The 12992-nt window shown below is 43.8% G+C and overlaps 1 protein-coding gene across 1 annotated transcript in view; it reads left to right on the top strand.

Annotated features, from left to right (window-relative positions):
* The first annotated feature begins 807 nt into the window (after positions 1–807).
* The window catches only part of PRCP (prolylcarboxypeptidase), a 54437-nt gene continuing 42252 nt past the window's right edge, over positions 808–12992 (top strand). Inside the window, 1 exon segment of the mRNA XM_077451395.1 lies at positions 808–961. Within this exon segment, the coding sequence (XP_077307521.1) occupies positions 854–961 (108 nt within the window). The 5' untranslated portion in view covers positions 808–853.

Raw genomic sequence — 12992 nt, 5'->3', positions numbered from 1 at the left:
TGTCACGCCCCTTAAAGGAGACATAACAAAAACAAAAAAAAGTTAATTAAATCCACAAGTGCTTTTTTACCACCACTATTCCTTTATATTGGCTTTTAAAATTGACAAATGCAGCAATTTAGAAATTGGATGAAAGGTTTAGCTTTGGGGAACACTTTTTGAAAGATAAAAAGTGTATTTTATATACAACTATATAGATCAGTCCAAAATGAGGGACAAATGAGGAGGAAAGAGGGACAGAGGGACATTGCTCCAAATCAGGGACAGTCCCTCAAAATCCGGGACAGTTGGGAGCTATGCATGTGTGTAACTAACCACAGTACACATTCACAAGATTGGGGAAGAAAACTGCTACAGTTACCCAGGATCCAATTGATTTAAAAAAACTTTACCACTATCTGACATTGCTTGCATAATCAAATGCCTAAAAAAAAAAATCGCCCATGAACTCTACCAAATAAAAAGCAAGATTTTCCAAAGCGAGCAAACGATCTATTGCAATTTTAGTCGTCCAACCACAAATTGCCCGAGAATCACCCATTGAGAACATTTTAAGTGATGGCGGATTTTTATTGTTTTTTAAAGATGATTGTAGCTGTATTAGTGCAATTACAACAAGATGTTAAAGAGATTCACTTGAGCGTGACTAAAGAAATAATCAAAACGCAACAAAAAGCGAACATTGATGGAGTCTATTGAGCAACAGCTGAGCCTTTGTGTCAGTATGTCAGCGAATAGGTTAAAAAAAAAAAAAAGAAAAGAAAAGGGAAGCGACAGAGTCTCCTCCCCAATCAAGTCCCTCCCCTCGCTAGTTTATACCCAGGCAGGGAATCCCTGCTTGTCACACACAGACATGGCATCTCCAGCAGGATCATGTTGGCTTGTCTTCATCTGGACCTGCCTGGGGGTCTCCCTTGTGTGCTCTGATCCCACCTATGAAACACGTTACTTTGACCAAAAGGTAAGGTGACCGCTCTGCAAACATCCATGAGTCTATAGGGATGGAAAGGGGAGAACGTTGATCACATCAATGTCAACACTTTAAATTTGGCAAAGTGGTTATTTTAAGTGGCTACGACTCTCAGAGGGGTTAAAGTGACGTCTCAGCTGGTCACGAGTCTCTTACGTCTTCTGGGTTTCGCAAGACGTGATATTTCTTCTTTTGTCTCTGCTGATATTTCATTCCTTTTTTTTTTTTTTCTCTGTGGCTTATTTCCTGATAGTCAGCAGATTGGCCTCAGCTGACTCTGATTGGGCGCTGTCGTTTGTAGTTAGTGTTGTACAGGTGCCACCTTCTCTATGGAGAGTCGGGGATTTTTATTTTTTATTTTTTTCCCTAGAGGAGCCTTTATCAACCTCTTCAACATGGAGGAACTCTCAAAGTAACGTTTCAGTCTTGGGAGCCAATAATAATAATTTATTATTTAGCGTAGAGTTTCTCAACTGGGGTTCCATGATACCTAGGGTTGCCACCTCATGCTTTTAAACCCGACCACATATTAATTACACAGGTTCTGTGGCTGATTAAGGTGGTAATTAAACTCACTTGGCGCCTTGTCTGCATTTAGGCTGGGTTCACACTGCAGCGGTTTATGAGATCGGATGTGATTCGCACCGCACTGCAGTGCAAATCACATCCGATCTCTGGGCGATGCGAGTTCAGCCATACAGATAGTATGGCTGAATTCGCATCGCATCCAGCCGAAACTCGAACAGGACCCCTTTTTTTTTTTTTTTTCACTCCGCAGCAGAATCGGATCACACCATGCGATCCGATTCCTGTCCGAGTTTGCAGATCGCACTGCGATATGCAAACTGATCTGGGGGTGTCATTAACGTTTCACTGACACTCCCAGCAGTTTGCATAGGGCAGTGTGAACTGCCGCTGGGAGGAACCCGCAGCGGATTCGCAGCGTTCCCACATCTCTGCAATGTGAACCCAGCCCTAATTAGCCTCAGAACCACCTGTGTAATTCAAAGGTGTTTGGGTTTAAAGGGAAGAAGGTGGCAACTCTAATGGTACCCTGGGTCTTCTCCAGAGGTTGCTAGGGGTCCCTTGAGCAATGAGAAGGTTTTGCCTATAAGTGTGTGTGTGTGTGTGTGTATATTATTATTCAGGGTTTATATAGCGCCAACAGTGTGTGTGTGTGTGTGTGTATTCTCTGTCTCTGTATTTTATTTATTTTCCTCTTTTAGGGTCCCCATCCCAGTCTTAGTCTGTAGGGTTAAATATTGTCTCATGTATATTGAGTGTGTCAATGGGCATGCATGACCATTCTTCCAAAAGCGCATTTGTAAGGTCAGGCACTGATGTTGGATGAGAAGACCTGGCTCGCAGTCTCTAATTCATCCCAAAGGTGTTCTATCGGGTTGAGGTCTGGATTCTGTGCAAGCCAGTCAAGTTCCTCCACCCCAAACTCGCTCATCCTTGTCTTTATGGACCTTGCTTTGTGCACGGGTGGGCAGTCATGCTGGAACAGGAAGGGGCCATCCCCAAACTTTTCCCACAAAGTGGGGAGCATGAAATTGTGCAAAAGGTTTTGGTATGCTGACGCCTTAAGTGTTCCCTTCACTGAAATTAAGAGGCTGTGTTGACTCCGCACATGCAGAATGGACACAGTCCGCTCTACTCTATGGGCCCTCCGATCAGATGGACGGGGATGGATTCCCCCTTCTCCCCCTTGCTTCCTCTACCACCAGCTTCATTCATAACTCATGTTCTGGGATGGCAGGTCGGCAACCCGGGATCTGGGCTTGCCATCCCAGAACATGAGGTCGCGGGCCACATCAGAGGGCTCTGCGGGCCATATGTGGCCCTGGGGCCACTGGTTGGGCACCCCTGGCCTAAAGAAACAGATGGGCAGACCCATATGGTACGCTTTTGTGAAAAGGAGCTCAAAAGGTATAAACGCGCAGATGGTCTCCAACAAGCTTTCTGTGCAGAGTCCTAGTTATCGGCACTGATACTGATGCTTGGGAGAGTGAGCCTAGGTTCACACTGCCGTGATGCGGCACACTGCATTCCTGTGCAAATCGCATGTGATGTCTGTGTGGTGCGATTTGATCCATTCATTTTATATGGCTCAAATCGCACTGCATCAAAATGATGATGGTGCAGGACCGACTCTCTTCTCTTGCACCCCACCCGCAGCAGATTGCATAAGCGCTGTATGATTTCAATGCGGTTCAGAAAACGCATTTCCTGCAATGTATATATGTGAACCTAGGCTGAGATTATTTTAGCATCCCACTGTCTTTGACAACCATTTCTATTGTGTTGTGTTATATCGGTCTGACAACATTCTAGTATATATGTATCAGACTTGGTCATCAGTATGGATGAGAAAACTGTGCTGGGTTCAGTTTGCAGGAGGTTCAGGAAATCCAGTGGGAAGTCTACTCCTCCTTGAACCGAGTGTCCGTTCCCACTAAAGTCTGTGGGAGACAGAGCTAGCTATTTTTTCCTGGCCTTTTTCGAGGCTAAAAGGCAAGATGTTTAAAAATAAAAAAATAAAAATACCAGCAGATAGGGTCTTTTTGGCAGGTTATAGGCCAGGGGTAGGCAACCTTTTTAGCACAGTGTGCCAAAAACTTATTTTCAAAGAAATTGAAAGTGCCGATTTTATAACAAAAACATCAACTTCACCCTCTCCATCACTAAAAGGATTTTTTATGAAGTAAATGCTGTGAACTAATTTTAGTAATGAGAAATTAACATCCTGCACTCTCATGCCTCAGATCAGCCCCAATTCACCTGCCCCACCAATGAGTAGTCAAAGTAAATAAACAATGTCTTTGGGGGGGTGGGAGGGGAGCGAGAGGGTTATTTTAAAGCGGTTGTATACCCGCTGTTGTGTGTGTGTGTGTGTGTGTGTGTGTGTGTGTTTTTTTTTTTTTTTTTTTTTTTTTTTTTTGGCCACCTGCAAAGGCATAATGAGCTAGTATGCACTGCATACTAGCTCATTATGAAATACTCACCTTATAACGAGGCATCTGTCCCGATCCATGTTGAGGGAGCGGACATGTTCCCTCGGCATGTCTTCTGGGTATCGCAACTCCGGCGCGGTGAGTGGCCGGAGGCGCGATATCGTCACTCCCGTGCATGCGCGTGGGAGATTTCTTCCCGGCAGGGTCCGGCGTCTGCCGGACTTCCAGCCGGGAATCCCCTGTGCGCATGTGCCGCATTGCAAGGGGAATATCTCCTAAACCGTACAGGTTTAGGATATATATATATATATTTTTTTTTTTCCCCTACAGGTAAGCCTTATTATAGGCTTTCCTGTAGGTAAAAGTCCCCAAAATGACTATACAACCACGTTAATCAATTAAAAAAAAAAAAATATATAATTTCACCAATATGAATCCATTATTAATCACGTACAGCGATTGCATTACAGTGACCTGCTGCTCGATGTTTCCCCACCACTATGATGACCCGCCATCTCCCTACTGCATTCCTATTGCTATATTTTTAAACGGCTAGGGGTCCTGGGTGATGTCATTGTCCTATATGGTCAATGATGTCACCCAGGATGCAAGTATCACCCTGGTAAAACCCCTTAAAGCAATATTGGGGGGGGGGGGTTGATCGACACTTAAAAAAAAATAAAAAAAAAAATAAATAAAAAAAAAGTCAATATCGCCTGCAGCGATAATTGGTTGATAGTCTGCACATACCTTCCCCCCCCCCCCCTTTTTTTTGCTGGCCATAGATGAGGTGGGGGTTTAAATTTTGGCAGCAGGAACTGGCTGAATTTTAAACCATCTATGGGCAGGCGTGTCTTGTTTTTCATGTGATCGCTGTTGGTGGTGCACATTTTATTGAAAGCACAACCTTGTAACAAAGGGGATGCTAACCAAATATATTAACAGGGGTGGCGGGGCACTAAAAATAGTTGGTTGAAATGTGTTTTTTTTTTTTTTTTCTTTCTACAGCTGCAATTTAGCGTGGCCAAAGGCAATGCTACTACACACTGCTGTGGTCTCGGTACAGTGTAGCAAAAATAATACCAATGGTTGTGTTCAGCAAGCGGTACCACCATCAAATGACCTGTTCAAGTAAATTGAGCCATACGGCAACCACCCTACAATGGCCTGCCCAAACTACCTGTCCAATTCTTCTGAAAAGCAATCTGCCATGTATATCTCTTCAGATGGGTGTCGATTGCGGCCTCAAGTGTAAACAAGACCTCATAATTTTTTCTGATGCTGCCCCAATGTGGTACCCTTGTGCCTGCAAAGGTGAATAGTTAACACAAGTTGTAATGCACATGACGTCTGGGCCACGGCACATCTATGTGTACAGAACGGGTGATTATTGCAAGTGGAGCTTTTGACTGTTTCTATCACTCTGGCCCTTTTTTATCTCTCTTCCCGCTTGATATCGCTTACTGAACAGGAAGAGTATTGCTACTTCTGCAACTCCTGGGGAAGACCTACCAAAAGTTCCCCAAGTGCGCCGTCCATCTAGTTAACACATGACGCCTAATAAAACAGCTTGGAGCTGAACTCAAACAAAAATCCTCCTTCGCTGTTGGGGCTGCCCCTTCACTAATGGGTTTTAAATGCTCATTTAGGTCTAGGGTACTAGAAAAGGCACTTTTCCTGGTAGCATACTAAAGTCTACCACATGTATGCTGCCATGGATTGGTGCCAGTAAAGGAAATTTTACAGTAAATACTTGATACAATTTTCTGTATTACTTGCCTGATTCCCTAAGGGCCGGTTCACACCAGATGCAGTCCAGTTTGGGGGGGGGGGGGGGGGGTTTGATTATATTGGTTCCAGTGTAGGGGGGGGGGGGGGGGAAGTAGAACACGTGCAATATTTCTGCACAGAATTGCACTGGACCATGGCAAAACGCATCGAACGTGCATGCAGAAATGCATCCAGACTGTTTTTGTGGTGTGAACCAGCCCTCAGACTCTGAGACCGGTCCTCTCAGCCTCTTCTCCCCAATGTCAAGAAGCAGATCCCTTAACATTAAGTACATTGCTTGGCCCAAAGCCCTTCATTGGATGCCGAAGGACAGTTTACAAGATGTCGTGCAGGGGAGAAGAGGTGAGCGCCGGTGGAGCGGGGATCGGGTAACTAAAATTATTATTTATTTATTTTTTTCCTGGTACCCTGGATACTAACCCTTGTAGGGGATGCTTTCCTGTTTTTTTCCCAAAGATTGGCTTTAAACATTTACAATATAATATCCTTTATTTTTTTTTCTGTCCTCAGCTGTCTTAAAGGGGTTGTAAAACCTCCTGTGATACAGCTAGGCCCCCCCTTTTTTTACTTGCCTGAACCCGGGATTTCCGGCAACTGGGATGAGCACACCAGCTCTACCTGGTGTCTTGTGGCCTGATTTGGAATGATTGATGGCAGCGCAGCCATCGGCTCCCTCTGCTGCCAATCAAATCCAATGACGTGGGGCTGAGCCGTGCTGTCTGTGTCAATGAACGCAGCAGCAGGACACAGGAGCGCGCCTGCGTGGGTGCCCTGAGGGAGCCCTCCATTGGGGCATTCAAGAAGAGGAGGAGCCAGGAGCACTGCTGAGGGACCCCAGAAGAGGAGGATCGGGGTCACTCTGTGCAAAACCAACGTCACAGAGGAGGCAAGTATGAGGTGTGGGGGTGTGTTGGGTGTTTTTTTTTTTTTTTTTTTTTTTTCTTTAAGTGTATGTAAACCCTAATCGTGAACTTTTCTATTCCATCGGAAGTATATTGTTTTAATAGGTGCAGAAAAAACAAACTGATCTTGTCAAATTCAGAGCTGTCCTGTGTCCTCTGCATGCTTCCTGTGTTATCTAGATTGTGTTAGCTTTAGAAAGTCTAATCCGAAAATGACTAATGTTAAAGATGACAATATTTACCATACTAATTAATGGGGGGGGGGGGGGGGGAGTTTTGATTGGACTTCTACTTTGAGAAATTTTATCAAAAGTCTCGGGGGGGCTTCAAATAAAAACAGTCAACAAAAACACTGTTCACATGTCGCTATTGGCTTCTCCCTAGCTGCTGCAAAGTATTAAGCCAGGTGAGTCAAATATCTGGCAGGGGCGTACTGACAACTCATGGGGCCCCCAGGCAATCAGAGATTATGGGGCCACACACACACACACACACACACACACACACACGAGACAGATGTGAAAAAAAAGATTTTTACATGCTGTCCCTGGTTTTACTGAGGCTGGCAACCCTGCTAGTGGCGCAGTGCCCGAGTAGCTGAATAGTCAGTCCGCCCCTGATATCTGGTTCCCCTTGCAGCAATGGGAAGAGATATCGGAGCCGCCGCACACCTCACCCAGATCTCCATGATTAACCCCTGAGGTGGGGCGAAACGTGTTGGGGACGTGGCCTAGATGAATCAAGCTGAGGCTGCTTTTACCTGCTAACCACTCGGGCTGTGTGCGGTAGCCGGCCTATCTCTTCCTATTTCTGCAGCATGCTTTGGGCTTGGACAGACCTCTCCTCAGTATGCACCCTCACCAGTCAGTGGCACTATTATATATATATATATATATATATATATATATATATATATATATATATATATATATATATATATATATATATATATATATATATATATATATATATATATATATATATATATATATATATATATATATATAATTTTTTAATAGCCTGATCAAAGACCTTTAAGCATTTATCTGGTACCCCTGTTGCACTCAGTGTTATTTATTTATTTTCCAATTTGGTTCGTATTGCCTGCAGTGACAGGTTCACTTAAATGTTGGGATTATTCTAATGCCGTGTACACAATCGGAATTTCCATCGGAAAAATTTTGGCTGGTTTTTCCAATGGAATTCCGCACAAGCTTGCCTTGCATACACACGGTCACACAAGTTCTCTGAACTTTCGACCTTCAAGAACGTGGTGACGTCCAACACGACGACGGCAGGGAAAATGAAGTTCAATGCTTCCGAGCATGCGTAGGAATTTTGCGCGTCGGAATTGGTATAGATGATCGCAAACTTTTTTTCCTACCGTAAAATTGAGAACCTGCTCTCTATCTTTTGCTGGCATCCCTCCCAAGGCACCACAGTGTGCAGCTTTGCACAAAGACTCCTTCCATATAGCTTCTGACACAGGACAGACATCAGCAGGGGTGGGGGCTGTCCCGGTGTGGCAGGCAGAAGGAGGGGGGCACCTAATTTCAAGTGTGTATCGTAAGGAGGCATCCTAACGACTCTTTATACATGTATCTAGGGCAAGGTTTCTCAACATGGGTTCCTCCAGAGGTTGCTAGAGGTTCTTTGAGCAATGAGCAGCTCCTGCCTTTCTGATAACTTACCACTAGCACCATTGATAATTTTTAGCTATCCGTAAAGGGGTCATTCTTTCTAAGTTGAAGGGGCATTCATCCTACTGACCATCACACTAATGTATCATGAGTTGTAGCTATAGCAAATTTTAGTGGAAAGTTATTTCAAGGGTTCCTCTGTCTTAAAATAGTTGAGACAGGCTGATATCAAGGTGATATTTTACTCATTCCACATCTGTCCAGTAAAGTTGCCCTGAGTCAGACCATCTGGATTCCAATGAAGTTTAGGGGTCTCTCTAGACCTAGAGGAATATCCCCGATTACAATGGAAACATTAAGAGCATGGGATGGGGTACTTAAAGGTACAGTAGGACAAAACAATAGCCCCCTAATGCCCCTGTCAGGAAATAATAATTTTCCCCCGGGGAAAGAAAATAAAATGTTCTTGAAATGGACTCATAGGGACCGATTGAGATTAAGGGATTTGATAAAAGTAAATGGCTTATGCTCACTAGCGGAGCTACGAGAGAAATACGGCAGAACACCATGGGATGGATGGAGATATAGACAACTCCAACACTTTGTAGAGTCCCTCCCTAAACCTCTCCGTTCAGGCGACAGTTTAAATCCCTGGGAGAAATTGATTGACTGAGGGGGAGTGGGCAGACAGGGGATTTCTAAAATATATATAGGACCCTAATAACTCTGACGGAGGATGAGGCGATGTCCCCTTTGGGGAGATGGGAAGGTGAACTGAACCAATCAATTTCAGAAAAAACTAAAAGGGAAAGTTATCGATTACACCCATTCCACTTCAATGGATACAAGAAATGAATTATAAATTATTGGTTAGGTGGTATTATATTCCATCTAAAATGCATAAAATTAATCAAGACCTATCACCCCCTATGCTGGAGAAAATGCGGGAAGGAGGGAACTCACGCCCATATATGGTGGCAATGTAGCGCAATTCAGTTATATTGGGGAAAAAGTGGTGGGCCTAATTAAAGAGATTGATGGGATGGAAATGGAACTGGATCCCTGGAAATGTTTGTTTCACGCGACCGAGGGCCTTGGGGGGGAAAAATATAGAACAGCATTTAACTCCATTTCTGCTGAATGCAGCGAAAGCACTGATCCCGAGATATTGGAAAGTAAAGGAAATACCAGGGATAGGAGATTGGTTTAGGGAAATGGACAGAATGAGGATTATGGAAGAATTAATATACCTTCAAAGGGGGGGGGGGGGGGAGAGACCCTTTTTTTTTTTTTTTTTTTTTTTTTTTTTTTTTTTTATTATTTATTTATTTATTTATTTATTTTTCTCTCTAACATTATTTTAGGTATATTAAGGATCGGTCGGGTACCCAATGTGTATTTTCTTCCTGTTTTTATATGAATATTGAAATATCATGAATGCTAAACAAAGTGATTTGTAATAGTATGTATAAGAAATAATTTTTACTGTCTTTTGTAAATGTGGAAAACAAAATAAAAAATATTTAAACCCACATCTGTCCAGTTTTCTGGAACTGCAGCAGTATTGCCAACCTACCGTTTTTTACTGGCATTTCCAAATGTTACAAAATTACAGTTGTAATTGCAAATTTCAGTATTTAGGCTACAAATAAGTACAATATGCAATTAGCAATGTGATTTAAGGTAGATATTAGGGCAAAAAGCATATTTCTTATTTTATTCTCAATAGAGTAAATGGCTCAGGGGCAGGAAATTAGAATGGGTGACACACGCACATGAAATGGACTCTCACACAGTGACACTGACAGCAGTGTGCAGCAGCACAGATCACTGACACGTGTCATAGTGAGAGTCTACATGCCAGGTGGTCCTCACAGTCCCCTCCAGTCCAAACGGCACTGACAGTCCCGCTCATGGCCTGCCTTGCTCCTGTCCACACAACATGCTCAGGCACTGCCTCCGCCAGACCCCCCCCCCCCCCCCCCCCCCGATGGGTACCACCTGAACACACTGTAGCAGGCACTTGGATGGTCCTGTCCAGCTCCAGACCTGAGCTACGCATGCCCAGTTCTGAGCCAAGCGTCACATAAAAAAAAAAAAAAAAAAAACAATATATATATATATATATATATATATATATATATATATATATATAATTATATAAATTTTTTTTTTTTTCTGGATGTCAGTAAAAATACTGATGGTTGGCAACACTGATCCGCAGTGCTACCTTCTATTATGATGCTAGTTTGAAATAAAATGCTAATAAAACTGTGCATTGATTTCAACTAGGTGCAGACCCTTTTCCCTGTGTGGTGCACAAGGTGTCTTGTAGTAGTTCAACCTGTATGCTGACTGCACTGTCTGGTGTATCAATAAAATAATGAAAATATGAATAATACCACAGTCATACTCCCTATGAGCACTTAATTTTACAACTGAATGCCTACTGTAAAAGCTATGGGTTTCCCTTTAATTGGGTATACAATAAGACTTTTTTTTTTGCTAATGTTATGTCATACTAGAGGAAAAATAAAAAGCGTTTTGTACCGGGGGCTCCTCCATTGTTCTCCTGATTAGTGTAGCTAATGTACTTGGCAGCCGTTGAATGAGGATTTTAATAGCCTAATACAAACAATGGTCTCTCCGGAGAAACAATGGACTCTGTTTGGCAATTGGGTAAAATAAGGAAGTACTTGTTAGTTGCTGCCAGTGAAATGATATATTTTTATGCACTGCTAATCAGGAGGTCACACTGCAGACACAACTTTCAAACACGAGCAGGAAACCCAAGTCGCTTCCTCTCTGCGCCCGCTAATCGTCTCGCTGCGAGCGATCGCGGATATTGTAAATCGGTATATAGGGTTTTGCAGGATTTTTACAGCATTATTTTTCAGGCAGCCGTATATTTCTGGGATTTCTAATTTGCTGCAGAGCTGTCATTTCCAAAATCTGTTTAGTGACCGGTTCTGCATTTCCTATCGTCTTGTGACCAGTTCCAGCATTGTAATAAAATGTATTGGGCCCCCTCCACGCCGCAGCTTCTCTATAGATATTAATGTTTCAATTAATGTCCCCCCCCCCCAGGGAGAGGAGATGGGCAGGAATAGGTGGTCACTTAAATGGGTGGAGGGGTGAGAGTTGTTCACTGCCCCTCCCTCCCAACCCCCATTTCTAGACCACCCAGTAACATAATGTGAACCCCTGCCTGGTACTGCACAGGGTCTGCGAATAAATCCTCTGACTGTTTCCTTTACCCACTGTACATGCACTCCATGGCCCCACTCATTCCCATTAGGCAGCCATACTTCTAGGGTTTGCCACCTTTTCTTCAAGTCAAACCCGAACACTTTTTAGCAGCGCACGGCAATTTCTTTTCTATAGTATAAACTATACATATACTTTGCTATTTAAATAACATTTCTAATCATATGAAGTTTATAACAACCCCTTTACATCAGAGTCCACAGAGTTTCCCTTTTACATCTGAACTCGCTGAGTTCCCTTTTACTGTAAGGGGGGACTCTGCAGACTCTGATGTAAGGGAGAACTCTGACATCAGGGATGCTCTTTGAACACTGATGTAAGGGGAAACACTGTGGCCTCTGATGTAAGGGGTGCTCTGAGAACCCTGATTTGCCTCAGTGTACTCAGAGGCAGGAGAGAGAAGGGGGGGAGAGAATTTGGTCGCACACAGGGATGGATGGTGAGCTCACTCACCCCTTGGCAGTCAGCAGCTGTCATCCAGATGTATCTGAGGCTGCTGGACTTAAAATTTCCAGCCCTAACTTTCCTTTTTTGAGGCACAGTGCCAGGGATTGGAGTGTGGGCAGACACAGAGGGGTGGGGGGAAGAGGTGCGGATTGTGCCCTCTCTCCTCTCCCGTCTGTATGTTTGGGGGGGGAGGGGGGTTGTTAGTGCTGGCTTTGGGCAGTGTGAAAGAGTCAGCCAGCAACCCTGCCCGCAAGCCATAGTCCAGTCTAAATAATGTGTCCGGGTTTCAGGCAGTCTGAAACCCGGATGCATGATTCCAAACCAGAACTGTCCCGGTGAAACCTGGACAGGTGGCAACCCTACATACTTCTGATGATGGCCACTAGTGCTCCATTGGTGTACAGCCAGTCAAATTTTAGGCAAACGGTCTGTCATCGCACAATTTCTGGATGAAAATCTGATCGTGTACAACTGGCCCCTTGAGGACAACCATTTTTGCTGATGCGCGTGAGTTTGACACCCCTGCTTTAGTAGTTCTTCAATCTGCCACTTGTTTTTTCAGTTGGAATATCTCCAGCCAGCCGTGTGATCTTTCTGCACACTGATGAGTAATGTAGGTAAACACTTACTCAGCAGGGAAGAACATATGACCCGTATTAACGATTAAGCAAGTGTCAGTAAGTAATCATTAAAGAATGTGTACTCTGTGATCTAGTAAGGAAGGGTCAGAAGAACCTAGCTTTTATTTTGCTCCCCTGTAAAAATGCCTACACCATAGGAAGTGAAGGAAATTCTGCTAACGGGACACAGATTCTCTCTGCGCAATCCAAAAGTGGTTGTAAACCTCGGACCTGAAATGTGAACAAAGCATATTCCTCTATATAGTGTGTACTTGTCTCCATGGATTTATCCTGCCTTGTATCATCTCTGATAGATGACAAACACCAAATGTGCACCTTCCACCATGGATGGTGCACTTTGGGTGTTTTCTGTCATCCATCACCCCAAGAGAAACTAT

This window comes from Lithobates pipiens, unplaced genomic scaffold (assembly GCF_037356315.1).
Source record: "Lithobates pipiens isolate NorthernLeopardFrog02 unplaced genomic scaffold, aLitPip1_a1.2 Scaffold_23, whole genome shotgun sequence".
NCBI lineage: Eukaryota > Metazoa > Chordata > Amphibia > Anura > Ranidae > Lithobates > Lithobates pipiens.
The sequence above is the reverse complement of the archived record's forward strand: the minus strand, read 5'-3'. Positions and strand labels throughout refer to the sequence as shown.